At 31.8% G+C, this 15,000-nt stretch overlaps 11 protein-coding genes and 1 non-coding gene across 12 annotated transcripts in view, besides 1 other annotated feature; 9 read left to right on the top strand and 3 right to left on the bottom strand. All coding sequences in view use genetic code 11, as the record gives it.

The window, feature by feature from the left end:
* The window catches only part of ycf1 (hypothetical protein RF1), a 5,637-nt gene extending 1,185 nt beyond the window's left edge, over positions 1–4,452 (top strand). Inside the window, exon 1 of the mRNA in view lies at positions 1–4,452. This exon is cut by the window's left edge and continues 1,185 nt beyond it. Within this exon, the coding sequence (YP_009938068.1) occupies positions 1–4,452 (4,452 nt within the window).
* Positions 1–15,000: part of a sequence feature (small single-copy region; SSC) that runs on past both edges of the window.
* Positions 4,858–5,130, top strand: rps15 (ribosomal protein S15). Its single transcript has one exon. It carries the CDS (start codon positions 4,858–4,860, stop codon positions 5,128–5,130), a length of 273 nt encoding a protein of 90 aa, YP_009938067.1.
* On the top strand, positions 5,170–6,411 carry ndhH (NADH-plastoquinone oxidoreductase subunit 7). Its single transcript has one exon. The coding sequence runs from the start codon at positions 5,170–5,172 to the stop codon at positions 6,409–6,411; it is 1,242 nt and encodes a 413-aa protein (YP_009938066.1).
* Positions 6,413–8,513, top strand: ndhA (NADH-plastoquinone oxidoreductase subunit 1). The gene is made up of 2 exons: positions 6,413–6,964; positions 7,974–8,513. Exons 1-2 carry the CDS (start codon positions 6,413–6,415, stop codon positions 8,511–8,513), a joined length of 1,092 nt encoding a protein of 363 aa, YP_009938065.1.
* Positions 8,594–9,100, top strand: ndhI (NADH-plastoquinone oxidoreductase subunit I). The gene has a single exon. The coding sequence runs from the start codon at positions 8,594–8,596 to the stop codon at positions 9,098–9,100; it is 507 nt and encodes a 168-aa protein (YP_009938064.1).
* Positions 9,465–9,995, top strand: ndhG (NADH-plastoquinone oxidoreductase subunit 6). The gene has a single exon. The coding sequence runs from the start codon at positions 9,465–9,467 to the stop codon at positions 9,993–9,995; it is 531 nt and encodes a 176-aa protein (YP_009938063.1).
* On the top strand, positions 10,211–10,513 carry ndhE (NADH-plastoquinone oxidoreductase subunit 4L). The gene has a single exon. It carries the CDS (start codon positions 10,211–10,213, stop codon positions 10,511–10,513), a length of 303 nt encoding a protein of 100 aa, YP_009938062.1.
* psaC (photosystem I subunit VII) lies at positions 10,764–11,009 on the top strand. The gene has a single exon. The coding sequence runs from the start codon at positions 10,764–10,766 to the stop codon at positions 11,007–11,009; it is 246 nt and encodes an 81-aa protein (YP_009938061.1).
* On the top strand, positions 11,103–12,644 carry ndhD (NADH-plastoquinone oxidoreductase subunit 4). The gene has a single exon. The coding sequence runs from the start codon at positions 11,103–11,105 to the stop codon at positions 12,642–12,644; it is 1,542 nt and encodes a 513-aa protein (YP_009938060.1).
* Positions 12,884–13,861, bottom strand: ccsA (cytochrome c heme attachment protein). Its single transcript has one exon. It carries the CDS (start codon positions 13,859–13,861, stop codon positions 12,884–12,886), a length of 978 nt encoding a protein of 325 aa, YP_009938059.1.
* Positions 13,958–14,037, bottom strand: trnL-UAG. Its single transcript has one exon. It is a non-coding gene; the product is annotated as a tRNA-Leu (tRNA).
* On the bottom strand, positions 14,704–14,874 carry rpl32 (ribosomal protein L32). The gene has a single exon. The coding sequence runs from the start codon at positions 14,872–14,874 to the stop codon at positions 14,704–14,706; it is 171 nt and encodes a 56-aa protein (YP_009938058.1).

Here is a 15,000-nt window from a genome sequence, read left to right as displayed (position 1 = left end):
TTTATAACTGTTCTTTTCGATTCGAAGCGATGGAATCGACCATTTCGATACATAAAAAATAATAACTTTGACAGGGTTGTGAGAAATGAAATGTCGCAATATTTTTTTGACATATGTCAAAGTGATGGAAAAGAAAGAATTTCTTTTACATATCCTCCTGGTTTATCCATTTTTTTTGAAATGATAAAAAAAAGGATATCGACCCATCTTTTCGAAAAATCTGCATGTAATGAACTTTACAATCCTTGGGTTTATACCAACAAAGAAAAAGGGAAAAGTTTCAACAACGAATTTCAAAATAGAATTAAAGCTCTAGACAAAGAAGCTTTTTCTTTGAGGGTACTGGAAACAAGAACTCGATTATGTAATGAGGATTCTACAAACGAATACTTATCAAAAGTATATGATCCCTTCTTGAACGGATCATACCGTAAAACAATCTACAAAAACCTTTCTCTTTCAACATTAAACAATACTTTAATAGAAAATCTCATAGAGAAATTTGAGATAAATCGAATTCATGGTATACTTCTTCCAGATGCCGATTATCGAAAATTTGAACTGACAAAAAATAGATTTGAAAAAAAACCATTATCAACAGAAATTTTTCATTTTTTAACTTTCATCAGTAAATTTGTTAGAGAATCAGGATCTCCCAATCTAAACCTGAAAGATCCTTTTTTATTTTCAGAAGGAAGAATAGATTCCGAAAAAGGAACAAAAAGTTTTAAAAAATTTTTAACTCAAACCTATTTTGATGGTCGAAAAATTAGCAGAAAATCGATAAAAAAAATCAGTAAAAAAATACCCCAACGGTCATACAGATTAATTACCGATTTAGAACAACAGTCAGGAGAATATCAAGAAAACGTACCAATAGATCATCAAATTCGTTCAAGAAAGGGCAAACGTGTAGTGATTTTTACTGCTAACAGGGAGAATAGTGATTCTAATATTACCGATACTAATATGCCCGATGAAATAGACGAAGTGGCTTTGATACGTTATTCACAACAATCAGACTTTCGGCGGGGTATAATCAAAGGTTCTATGCGAGCTCAAAGGCGTAAAATAGTTATTTCAGAGTTGTTTCAAGCAAATGCGCACTCCTTCCTTTTTTTTGAAAGACTACAAAAATTCCCTGTTTTTTCTTTTGATATCTCCGCATTGATTAAACTTTTTTTTCAAAATTGGGTGGGTAAGGGAAAAGCATTCAACATAGTAGAGTATGCAAAAGAACAAACAAAAAGAGAAGAAAAAAAAGAAAAGAACAAAAGAAAGGAAAAAGTGCGAATAGAGATAGCAGAGGCCTGGGATAGCATTCCACTTGCGCAAGTAGTAAGAGGTTGTATGTTACTAACTCAATCTATTTTTAGAAAAAGTATTCTATTACCTTTATTAATAATTACAAAAAATATTGGCCGTATACTCCTATTCGAACTTCCTGAATGGGCTGAGGATTTCCAGGAATGGAATAGAGAGATACATCTTAAATGTACCTATAATGGTGTTCCATTATCCGAAACAGAATTTCCCAAAAATTGGTTGACAGATGGTATTCAGATAAAAATATTGTTTCCTTTCTGTCTGAAACCTTGGCACAAATCCAAACTACAATCCTCTCAGAAAGATCTAATGGAAAAGAAAAAAGAAAAAGATGATTTTTGTTTTTTAACAATTTGGGGAATGGAAGCGGAACTTCCTTTTGGTCCGCCCCGAAAACGTCCTTCTTTTTTTAAACCAATTTTTAAGGAATTCAAAAAAAAAATTGCAAAATTTAAAAAGAAGTATTTTCTAGTTCTAACAGTTTTCAAAGAAAAAACAAAATTACTTCAAAAGGTTTCAAAAGAAATCAAAAAATGGTTTATCGGAAGTATTTTTTTTCTAAAAAAAATAATAAAAGAACTTTCAAAAGTAAATCCAATTCTATTGTTTAGATTAAGAGAAGTAGAAGTATATAAATTGAAAGAACTTAAAGAAGAAAAAGATTCCATGAGAAGCAATGAGATGATTCACAAATCATTTAGTCAAATTGCATCTCCGAGTTGGACAAATTCTCGATTGACAGAAAAAAAAATGAAAGATCTCACCGATAGAACAAGTACAATCCGAAATCAAATAGAAAGAATCTCAAAAGAGAAAAAAAAAGTAACTACAAGAATAAAAAATCTTAGTCCTAACAAAACAAGTTATAATGCTAAAAGATTTGAAAAATGGCAAATATTAAAAAGAAGAAATCCTCGATTAATCCGTAAATTACCCTCCCTTTTAAAAATTTTCATTGAAAAAATCTATACAGATATATTTGTATCTATCGTTAATATTCCCAGAATAAATACAGAACTTTTTCTTAAATTAACAAAAAAATTTATTGATAACAATAATGAAAGAAAACAAGCAAAAATTAATACAAAAAAGAAAACTTCAATTTCGCTTATTTCGGCTATAAAAAAGTCACTTGATAAGATCAGTAATATTAAAGAAAATTCACGTATTTTTTATGACTTATCCTACATGTCACAAACATATGTATTTTACAAATTATCACAAATCCAAATTAGTAACTCGGTAAGATCTGTTGTTCAATATCAAAGAATACACCCTTTTCTTAAGTCTAAAATAAAGGATTCTTTTGAAAGACAAGGAATGGTTCATTCGAAATTAGCAAATAAGAAACTTCCGGGCTATGAAACAGATCAATGGAAAAACTGGTTAAAAGGGCATTTTCAGTACCATTTATCTCAGATCAGATGGTCTAAATTAATACCAGAAAAATGGCGAAATAGAGTTCGCCAGCGTTGTATAGACAAAAAGACAAATTTAAGCAAGCAGCATTCATATGAAAAAGACCTATTAGTTGGTTCCAAAAAGCAATCTGAAGTATATTTATTATATACTGAAAAAGATAATTTTCGAAAATACTATAGATATAATCTTTTATCATATAAATTTATTAATTATAAAAATAAAACGGAATGCTTTTTTTATAGACCTCCCTTTCAAGGAAATAAGAAGCAAGAAATTTCTTATACTTCTAACAGGTCGAAAAAAGACTTTTTTGATATACGGAGGAACATCCCTATTCCAAATGATCTAGGGCAGGTTGATATTCCATATATGGAAAAACCAGCTGATAGAAAATATTTTGATTGGAAAATTTTCCATTTTTATCTTAGACAAAAAGTCGATATTGATATTGAGGCCTGGATCCTAATTGATACCAATAGGTATCAAAATGCGAACATTCGTACTAACAACTCTCCAATAATTTCTAAAAAAAATATTTTATATCTTATGATTCCAGAAACCAATTCACAAAATCTACACAAAAGATTTTTTGATTGGATGGGAATGAATGAAAAAAGGCTAAAGCGTTCTATATCGAATCTGGAATTTTGGCTCTTCCCAGAATTTGTGTTACTTTATAAGGCATATAAAATGAAACCTTGGTTTATACCAAGCAAATTACTTCTTTTAAATTTAAATAGTAGTAAAAATATTAATGAAAAGAAAAGGATAAATTTTTTGATAACATCGAATAAAAAGCATCGAAATGAAGAACAAAAAGAACCCATAAGCCAAGGAGATCGCGAATCCGTTTTCTCACAACAAAAAGATATTGAAGAAAATTATGCAAGCTCGGACATGAAAAAAGCGAAAAAGAAAAAACAATACAAAAGCAATACAGAAGCAGAACTAGATTTCTTCCTGAAACATTATTTGCTTTTTCAATTAAGATGGGACGCAACTTTGAATCAAAGAATGATCAATAATATCAAGATCTATTGTCTCCTGCTTAGACTGATAGATCCAAGAAAAATTACTATATCCTCGATTCAAAAGAGAGCAATGAGTTTGGATATAATGTTGATTCAAAAGAATTTGACTCTCTCCGAATTGATGAAGAAAGGAGTATTGATTGTAGAACCACTTCGTCTGTCTGGCAAAAAAGACGGACAATTCATTATGTACCAAACCATAGGTATTTCGCTGCTTCATAAGAGTAAGCATCAAATTAATCAAAAATATCAAGAGCAAAGATATGTTTCTAAGAAAAATTTGGATGAAACTATTTTACCACATCAAAGAATAACCAAAAATAGAGACAAAAAGCATTTTAATTTACTTGTTCCGGAAAATGTTTTATCGTTTAAACGTCGTAGAAAAGTGAGAATTCTAATTTGTTTCAATTCAAAGAATATAAATTATATAGATAGAAATATAGTATTTTGGAATGAAACGAACGTAACAAACAGCAGCCAAGTTTCACATGACAATAACCATCTTGATAGAGAGAAAAATAAATTAATGAAATTAAAGCTCTTTCTTTGGCCTAATTATCGATTAGAAGATTTAGCTTGTATGAATCGTTATTGGTTTGATACCAATAATGGCAGTCGTTTCAGTATGTTAAGGATACATCTGTATCCGCGATTGAAATTTTGTGAATAATACATTTTTCTATATATCCTAGATCCTATTTCTATATACCCTAGAATAGAAAATAGAATTTCTAGGGTATATCAAAGTAAACACATATACAGACCATCCGCTTTTATTGTCTCACATCTCATTCTAGTATCCAATATGAAATTACTTTGAATAATATCTCAATTAGATCTCGAAATGAATTAACAGAAACTTATGAATTTTAGGTCTAAATTCTTCCATGTGAAAATGTACCAATTGTTTTCTATTCCTATCTAAATAGAATTTCAAATTCGATTGATTGGTTTGAATTCAGAAAATTAGGAGTTACTTACATTAAATTATTGTATATACCACATACAAATTAATAGCATTATTATTACTGATCGGTAAAATCCATATCTGTACAAGGAAAAAGGAGCATTTTTTATGGTAAAAAATTCCGTAATTTCGATTATTTCTCAAAAAGAAAACGAAGAAAATAGAGGGTCTGTTGAATTTCAAGTATTCAGTTTCACCACTAAGATAAGGAGACTTACTTCACATTTGGAATTGCACAAAAAAGACTTTTCATCTCAGAGAGGTTTGCGCAAAATTTTGGGAAAACGTCAACGACTACTAGCCTATTTGTCAAAAAGAAGTAGAGGACGCTATAAAGAATTAATTGATGAGTTGGATATTCGAGAAATAAAAACACGTTAATTTGAAGCATGATACTTTTTGATGAGCTTAGTCATTTAAATGGGAATGAACTTCTTTTTACTTTCAGAAATGCATGGAAGACTGACTCGGGAAAAACTTATGATTACACCAATTCCAAGAAACGACCTTATGATAGTGAATATGGGGCCTCACCACCCATCAATGCATGGTGTTCTTCGACTGATCGTTACTCTCGACGGTGAAGATGTTATTGACTGTGAACCTATATTAGGTTATTTACATAGAGGAATGGAGAAAATTGCGGAAAATCGAACAATTATACAATATTTGCCTTATGTAACACGTTGGGATTATTTAGCTACCATGTTTACAGAAGCAATAACCGTAAATGGACCCGAACAGCTAGGCAATATTCAAGTACCTAAAAGGGCTAGCTATATTAGAGCTATTATGCTGGAGTTGAGTCGTATCGCTTCCCATTTGTTATGGCTTGGTCCTTTTATGGCAGATATTGGGGCACAGACCCCTTTTTTCTATATTTTTCGAGAACGAGAATTAATATATGACCTATTTGAAGCTGCTACCGGTATGCGCATGATGCATAATTATTTTCGTATCGGAGGAGTTGCTGCTGATCTACCTTATGGCTGGGTAGATAAATGTTTGGATTTTTGCGATTATTTTTTAACTGGGGTTGCTGAATATCAAAAGCTTATTACACGAAATCCTATTTTTTTAGAACGAGTTGAAGGCGTAGGTATTATTGGTGGAGAAGAAGCACTAAATTGGGGTTTATCGGGGCCAATGCTACGAGCTTCGGGAATCCAATGGGATCTTCGTAAAGTTGATCGTTATGAGTGTTATGACGAATTTGATTGGGAGATTCAATGGCAAAACGAAGGTGATTCATTAGCTCGTTATTTAGTACGAATCGGTGAAATGAGAGAATCCATCAAAATAATCCAACAAGCCTTGGAAGGAATTCCAGGGGGGCCCTATGAGAATTTAGAAAGCCGGCGCTTTGATAGAATAAAAGACCCTGAATGGAATGATTTTGAATATCGATTTATTAGTAAAAAGCCTTCTCCCACTTTTGAATTATCCAAGCAAGAACTTTATGTAAGAGTCGAAGCACCAAAAGGAGAATTGGGAATTTTTCTGATCGGAGATCAGAGTGTTTTTCCTTGGAGATGGAAAATCCGACCGCCGGGGTTTATCAACTTGCAAATTCTTCCGCAGTTAGTTAAAAGAATGAAATTGGCTGATATTATGACGATACTAGGTAGTATAGATATCATTATGGGAGAAGTTGATCGTTGAAATGATAATTGATATAATAGAAATAGAAGCTATCCATTCTTTTTCCAGATTGGAAGCCTTAAAAGAAGTTTATGGGATCATATGGATGCTTGTCCCTATTTTCATTCTTGTATTAGGAATCACACTGGGTGTTTTAGTAATTGTTTGGTTAGAAAGAGAAATATCCGCAGGGATACAGCAACGTATTGGACCCGAATACGCGGGGCCTTTGGGAATTCTTCAAGCTTTAGCCGATGGTACAAAACTACTTTTCAAAGAAAATATTCTTCCATCTAGAGGAGATACTCGTTTATTCAGTATTGGTCCATCCATAGCAGTCATATCCATTTTACTAAGTTATTCAATAATTCCTTTTAGCTATCACTTTATTCTAGCTGATCTTAGTATTGGTGTTTTTTTATGGATCGCCATTTCAAGTCTTGCTCCCGTTGGATTGCTTATGTCAGGATATGGATCAAATAATAAATATTCCTTTTTAGGTGGATTAAGGGCTGCTGCTCAATCAATTAGTTATGAAATACCATTAACTCTATGTGTATTATCAATATCTCTACGTGTGATTCGGTGAGACATAAAAATTCCCCCATTTCTTTTCTTTCTAACAAGAAAGTCAAACGGTTTGAATATCGATTTTTTATTCATCATTGGATTGATGAATTAAACCAGATAGTTATATGAGTGAAATAAAACGGCTTAAAAATTTGCTGTTAAAAGAATGAAATCTCATTTCCTACGTACAAGAATTAAGTAAAAGTAAACATAAGCAGTCAAGGCTGTTTACCCCGAGATTTGCTGATTAGTCATCATGGCTTGAAGCGGGTTTAAAAGATCAATTGTATGGGTTTTTTCTATACTATTACCATAGCATAGATATATTATCTTAATGAAAGATTAAAAAAAACGAGTGGATGGTTAGGAAGACCAAGATACACAAAGGATTAGTAATGGAGATTCTGAAAGTTATCCATATAGGATATTTTTGTTATAGAAAAATAATTCGAATTGGGGCTTTAAGTTGGTAGAAATTATTAAGAAGTACCTCCCCATGATTTCGACCCAGAGTATGTTCCTGTCCACCAATTAAGTAAATAACTATCAAAACGAAGAAATCTTTTACTTTTTATAATGCGAATAATACCTCTTTTCTGAGAAAGGAGAATAGGAACGAAATCCAATTCTTGTTATGTAATGCCTAAATTCTTTTTCATAATCGAAAACGAGAAGTTGAAATATCTATGGTATATTCCTCTAAAAAGTCTTTTTTTTTCATTCAAGGATAAGTTTTTAATAAAAAAAGAAAAATGAAAATTCTTAAAATATGAGATAAATTCCGAAGCACTTTTTTATTATAATTAGAAATATAGCAGACAGAATTCCATTAGTCTAATTCTAGGCCTTAGGCTAAGAGTTTTATTTTCTATCTATCCTACAAACACATCAAGATAAATAATGTTGAAAGGCTCTTAGATTTATTTGTGACCTATGAGGAGCCGTATGAGGTGAAAATCTCATGTACGGTTCTGTAATAGCGATGAAAGCAGTGATGTTATTGTCGACTATGATTATCTAACAGTTTAAGTACAGTTGATATAGTTGAAACACAATCTAAATACGGTTTTTGGGGATGGAATTTGTGGCGTCAACCTATAGGGTTTCTCATTTTTCTAATTTCTTCTCTAGCCGAGTGTGAGAGATTACCTTTTGATTTACCAGAAGCCGAAGAAGAATTAGTAGCTGGTTATCAAACCGAATATTCAGGTATAAAATTTGGCTTATTTTATGTAGCTTCGTATCTAAATCTACTAATTTCTTCATTATTTGTAACAGTTCTTTACTTGGGGGGGTGGAATCTTTCTATTCCAAACCTATTTTGTCCTGAGTTATTTAACATAAATCAAAGAGGGAAAGTTTTTGGAACAATAATCAGTATTTTTATTACACTGGCTAAAACTTATTTGTTCTTATTCCTTTCTATTGCAACAAGATGGACTTTACCAAGACTGAGAATGGACCAACTATTAAATCTTGGATGGAAATTTCTTTTACCTATTTCTTTGGGTAATCTATTATTAACGACTTCGTTCCAACTTCTTTCACTGTAAAGGAATAGAATATTCTATTCTTCATAACTTGTCTCAAACAAGAGAAAGAAACGAGTAAATTTATTTAGAGATATTCCGACATGTTCCCTATGCTAACTCGGTTCTTGAACTCTGGTCAACAAACAATACGAGCTGCCAGATACATTGGTCAAGGTTTCGTGATTACCTTGTCCCATGCGAATCGTTTACCTGTAACTATTCAATACCCCTACGAAAAATTGATTACATCAGAACGTTTCCGAGGCCGAATCCACTTTGAATTTGATAAATGCATTGCTTGTGAAGTATGTGTTCGTGTATGTCCTATAGATTTACCCGTTGTAGATTGGAAATTGCAAACAGATATTCGAAAGAAACGATTACTTAATTACAGTATTGATTTTGGAATTTGTATATTTTGTGGTAATTGTGTTGAGTATTGTCCAACAAATTGTTTATCAATGTCCGAAGAATATGAGCTTTCTACTTATAATCGTCATGAATTGAATTATAATCAAATTGCTTTAGGTCGGTTACCGGTATCAATAATTGAAGATTACACAATTCGCACAATTTCTTCGAATTTACCTCAACTCAACAATGTATAAAACTCTCAATTCACAAAACATTTACAAATTCAAAAAAAAAAGCTTTTGCCATTTTTTGGAGTTAAAGGAATGAGGTTTTTACTTGGTCAATACAAAAGAAAGATTCGTTGGTGAGGGTCGCGGCTTGATTTTCATTTAAAACGAGTTTCTATTCGAATAATATAAAATATAAAGATAAAGTTTTAACCTTTGCTTTCGAAACTCAAAAAAAGGAGTCCTGTATTTACATCAATCCAAATCATCCCCATTCATTGAAATTTAATTCAATTAAGAAGTATGTTAAAATAAAAAAAAAGGATAACTTCTTTTTTCCTGGTCAGGTCAACAAAGACATGAAATATTTCGATTTTTTTTATAAAATCAAATGGATTTACCCGGACCAATACATGATTTTCTTTTAGTCTTTCTAGGATCAGGTCTTATATTAGGAAGTCTGGCAGTAGTATTACTTCCGAATCCAATTTATTCGGCCTTTTCCTTGGGATTGGTTCTGTTTTGTATATCCTTATTCTATATTCTATCGAACTCATATTTTGTAGCTGCTGCGCAGCTCCTTATTTATGTAGGAGCTATAAATGTTTTAATAATTTTTGCTGTGATGTTTATGAATGGTTCAGAATATTACAAAGATTTTCATCTTTGGACCGTTGGAGATGGGGTTACTTCAATGATTTGTACAAGTCTTTTTATTTCACTAATTACTACTATTCCAGATACGGCCTGGTATGGCATCAGCTGGACTACAAAATCAAATCATATTTTAGAACAAGATTTGATAAGTAATAGCCAACAAATTGGAATTCATTTAGCAACCGATTTTTTTCTTCCATTTGAACTCATTTCAATAATCCTTTTAGTAGCTTTAATAGGTGCTATTTCGATAGCTCGTCAATAAGAAATCAACAAGTAATTCAAATAGAATTAACTAACACAAAAGTTAGAATTCGTTAATTTAATTTGAATTACTTTTTTTTAAATCGAATAGAAAGGCTTTCGTTTTATATCGATCTATTACTAATCTATTTCCCTGTTTCATATTTGTTAGAATCGAATCTATTCAATTATTGTTCAGATTAAAACAAATCAAAATTGATAAGGAGTTGATTAATGATGCTCGAGCATATACTTGTTTTGAGTGCCTATTTATTTTCTGTTGGTATCTATGGATTGATCACAAGTCGAAATATGGTTAGAGCCCTTATGTGCCTTGAACTTCTATTAAATTCAGTTAATATAAATTTTGTAACATTTTCTGATATTTTTGATAATCGTCAATTAAGAGGAGACATTTTTTCCATTTTTGTTATAACTATTGCAGCCGCTGAAGCAGCTATTGGACCGGCTATTGTTTCATCAATTTATCGTAACAAAAAATCAACTCGTATTAACCAATCAAACTTATTGAATAAATAGTATTCATTATATCAGTGGAAATTTGAATATTTAGAAAAAAGTTCAAATTAATAGGTTTGAGACGGGTAAGGTATGATCGTGGTTGCAAAAACACAAGAAATCAAAGTATTTTGGTCCTTTTTCATAAAGAAATTCGGAAGTAAATTGATTATGATCACTCATTGATTCGTCCGGTATCTAACTTATAGGATTCATTTATAAGTTAGTTTTCTAGATCGAAAATTTATGACGTTCAAAATGTATAGATCCAATGTCACATTCAGTAAAGATTTATGATACATGTATAGGATGTACCCAATGTGTCCGGGCGTGCCCCACCGATGTATTAGAAATGATACCTTGGGATGGATGTAAAGCTAAACAAATTGCTTCTGCCCCAAGGACCGAAGACTGCGTTGGTTGTAAGAGGTGTGAATCCGCGTGTCCAACGGATTTTTTGAGTGTTCGTGTTTATTTATGGCATGAAACAACTCGGAGTATGGGTCTAGCTTATTGATACATTCCATAAAACTCTACTTGAATCCATTTTTCTTTTTTTTTACCGACAAAATCCGTGCTCAAAATAAAATTCAATTGAGCACGGATTTTTCTGGCCCAAGTGTATCTTGTCTTTACCACGAACCATTTTCCTTGTTTAACAATAATTGCGGTTTTGCCAATATTTGCAGGTTGCTTAATTTTTTTTCTTCCACATAGGGGAAATAGAGTAATCCGGTGGTATACTATATGTATATGCATCTTAGAGCTTCTTCTAACGACTTATGCATTTTGCTATCATTTTCAATCAGACGACCCATTAATCCAACTAACGGAGGATTATAAATGGATCCTTTTTTTGGATTTTCATTGGAGATTAGGAATAGATGGACTCTCTATAGGACCCATTTTACTAACGGGGTTCATCACTACTTTAGCTACTTTAGCGGCTTGGCCGGTTACTCGAGATTCTCGATTATTTCATTTCCTGATGTTAGCAATGTACAGTGGACAAATAGGATTATTTTCTTCTCGAGATCTTTTACTTTTTTTTCTCATGTGGGAGTTAGAATTAATTCCCGTTTATCTACTTGTATCCATGTGGGGAGGAAAAAAACGTCTGTATTCGGCTACAAAATTTATTTTGTACACGGCAGGGGGTTCTATTTTTCTTTTAATGGGAGTTCTGGGCGTCGGCTTATATAGTTCTACTGAACCAACATTAAATTTGGAAATATTGGCTAATCAGTCCTATCCTGTGGCCTTGGAAATATTCTTTTATATTGGATTTTTTCTTGCTTTTGCTGTCAAATTACCAATCATACCCCTACATACATGGTTACCAGATACCCACGGAGAAGCGCATTATAGTACTTGTATGCTTCTAGCCGGAATCTTATTAAAAATGGGAGCGTATGGATTAGTTCGGATCAATATGGAATTATTTCCTCATGCTCATTCGCTATTTTCTCCTTGGTTGATAATAGTGGGCGCAATGCAAATAATCTATGCAGCTTCAACATCTCTGGGTCAACGGAATTTAAAAAAAAGAATAGCCTATTCCTCTGTATCTCATATGGGTTTTATAATTATAGGAATTGGTTCTATTACGGATATCGGGCTCAACGGAGCCCTTTTACAAATAATCTCTCATGGATTTATCGGTGCTGCACTTTTTTTCTTGTCCGGAACAACTTATGATAGAATACGCCTTCTTTATCTTGATGAAATGGGTGGAATAGCTATCCCAATGCCAAAAATGTTCACGATGTTCAGTAGTTTTTCGATGGCCTCCCTCGCATTACCAGGTATGAGTGGTTTTGTTGCCGAATTACTAGTCTTTTTTGGATTAGTTACTAGTCCAAAATTTCTTTTAATGACAAAAATCGTAATTACTTTTGTAATGGCAATTGGAATGATATTAACCCCTATTTATTTATTATCTATGTTACGCCAGATGTTCTATGGATACAAGATATTTAACGGCCCAAACTCTTATTTTTTTGATTCTGGGCCGCGAGAATTTTTTCTTTCAATCTCTATTTTTTTACCCGTACTCGGTATTGGTATATACCCAGATTTCGTTCTTTCACTATCAGTTGAAAAGGTTGAAGTTATCCTATCTAATTCTTTTTATAGATCGTTTTTTTATTGATAAAAAAATGAAAAAAAAAAACGATCTTATTGTTTACAAAAAGGTTCGTTGTACAATGAAAAAAGAAAAAAAGAAGGCTTTTTCTTATCTTGGGTTAAGTAAAAAAAAATGAATTTGAACTAGCAAGAGTCTCGCGAATCAAAGTCACGGGGCTCTCGTTAGTTCACACAAAGTGATATTCATATGTGTTGTATGCTTTTCTATTCCTATTCGTAAGTAGTAAGAATTCCTTTTTGAATTTAATTAGATGTTAATGTAAATGAACCATAACTATGTAATCCTATTGCTAATAGATTTACTCCAAAATAGCATATCCAAATTATAAGAAACCCAATAAACGCTACAATTGCTGAATTTGTACCCTTCCATTTTATATTTGTTTGAGTATGTAAATAAATTGCAAATATGATCCAAGTAATAAAGGCCCAAGTTTCTTTTGGGTCCCAACTCCAATAGGATCCCCATGCTTCGTTAGCCCATACTGCTCCAGAAAGAATTCCTATCGTTAAAAAGAGAAATCCTAGACTAATAATCCGATAACTCCAATAATCCAATTGTTGAATCAATTGCGACTTATAATAATTTATTGGAGAAAAAAAAGAAGTTTTTTGTAAAACATTTTTTCCTTTTCCTTCATTCATGTATTCGACTTTACCAAGTAAAAATGACTCGTTTAAATTTAATAAACAATTATTCGTAGAAAAAAATCTTCTATTTTTTCTAACTGTAATGACTAGAAGTGATACTGATAATAATGATCCACATAAAAGGGCCACATATCCTAATATCATCATACTTACATGCATTATTAACCACTCGGACTGAAGAGCGGGTACTAATATGGTGGATTCGTGTATTTCAGTTAAAAGACCTGAGGTAGCAAAGCCCTGTGAAAAAAGAGCACTTGGACTAATTATTGTGTTTAGAAGATTTTTATCTTTTTTGAAATATGGAAGGATATAAATAAAAGAAAAACTCCACGAAAGGAAGATTAAGGATTCATATAAATCACTTAGTGGAAAATGTTTTGAATAAATCCAACGAGAAATTAATAATCCTGTTATACACAAAAAGATCATTATCATGCCCTTTTCGGATGAATCATATAGTTTTACGATTTCATCGACAAAAAAGGTTATCAAATGAATTGTAATTAGAATTGAAACAGCCGAAAAAGAAATATGAGTTAATATATGCTCTAAAGTTGAAAATATCATAAAAAAAGTTCCTTAATTATAAAATCGAAATCGGAAATTGAATTCATTATTATTCATTATAGGATCTATTTTATTTTTTTCGGAGATGAAATGTCATGCCGCTACTCGGACTCGAACCGAGATGCTCTAGCACTGCTTCCTAAGAGCAGCGTGTCTACCAATTTCACCATAGCGGCCTGTCTTGACTTTATAATAGCCTATGAATAAGAAATCGTCTAGATTGAAGAATGCAATATTTTGCAGGAAAGATTCAAATCGATGAATACCAATTTCTTCAAATATGTACTTGAAGGTTCATTGTTTTAGTGAAGGTTCATTGTTTTAGTTTAGGTTTTTATTGTGGATTTTAGACTCTTCTCGACCGTAACTCTTTTAAAACCAGCAAGTTTTACTATGAATTAAGCTTCCCCAAAAAAAATATTTTAGATTATTCAAAATTCACACATATTTATCCAGAATATTTTCATTAAGTGTTTTTTCGTGAATTGATGGCGAGAGATATATCGGCTCTATATAAGAATTTCTAGAAATTCAAAAGTAAGAAAGTTGTACAAAAAATATTAAATATTTGTTAAATATTATAGTACAAATAGATTGATGGGAAAAAAAGACTCCCGTCCTGGAAATAAAATATACGAAAATTTAAATCGAGTATCTTGTGTTTTTTTGTTAAAAAAACTTTGTTTGAATTCGGTCAAAGTAAACAGAAGAATTCCATTTCCTATTGATTAATTCACCAGGAAATGGAATTGGGGAATTTTTTTTTTGAAATGGAAGGATTCCATTTTTGAGTCAGGTCGATTTATATTGTTGTAAGGTTTTCCGCTTTATTTCTTAATAACTTATTTTTTTATTTTATTTGTTTGTCGCACAAAAAAACTTTTTGAAGTCCCATTAGAAAGAGATTTCCCCAAAGAAAATGCTTTTAACGCCGCCCAATAGCCTTTCCTTTTCCAAAAATTTTTACGAATACGCTTTTTTGATGCAGAAGTACGTTTTTTTGGAACTGCCATTTAAATAAAAATTAAGAGATTACTCGTTGGTATAGCTGGATGTGAAAGACATCTATTGTTCAAAAAAAATCTGCGCTTTTCTAGATAATTTTTTTCTAAAATTCTAAAAGAATAGACTATGGACCC

This window comes from Salvia splendens, chloroplast, assembly GCF_004379255.2.
Source record: "Salvia splendens chloroplast, complete genome".
Lineage (NCBI taxonomy): Eukaryota > Viridiplantae > Streptophyta > Magnoliopsida > Lamiales > Lamiaceae > Salvia > Salvia splendens.
Note: the sequence above shows the minus strand (reverse complement) of the source record. Positions and strands in the feature narration are given on the sequence as shown.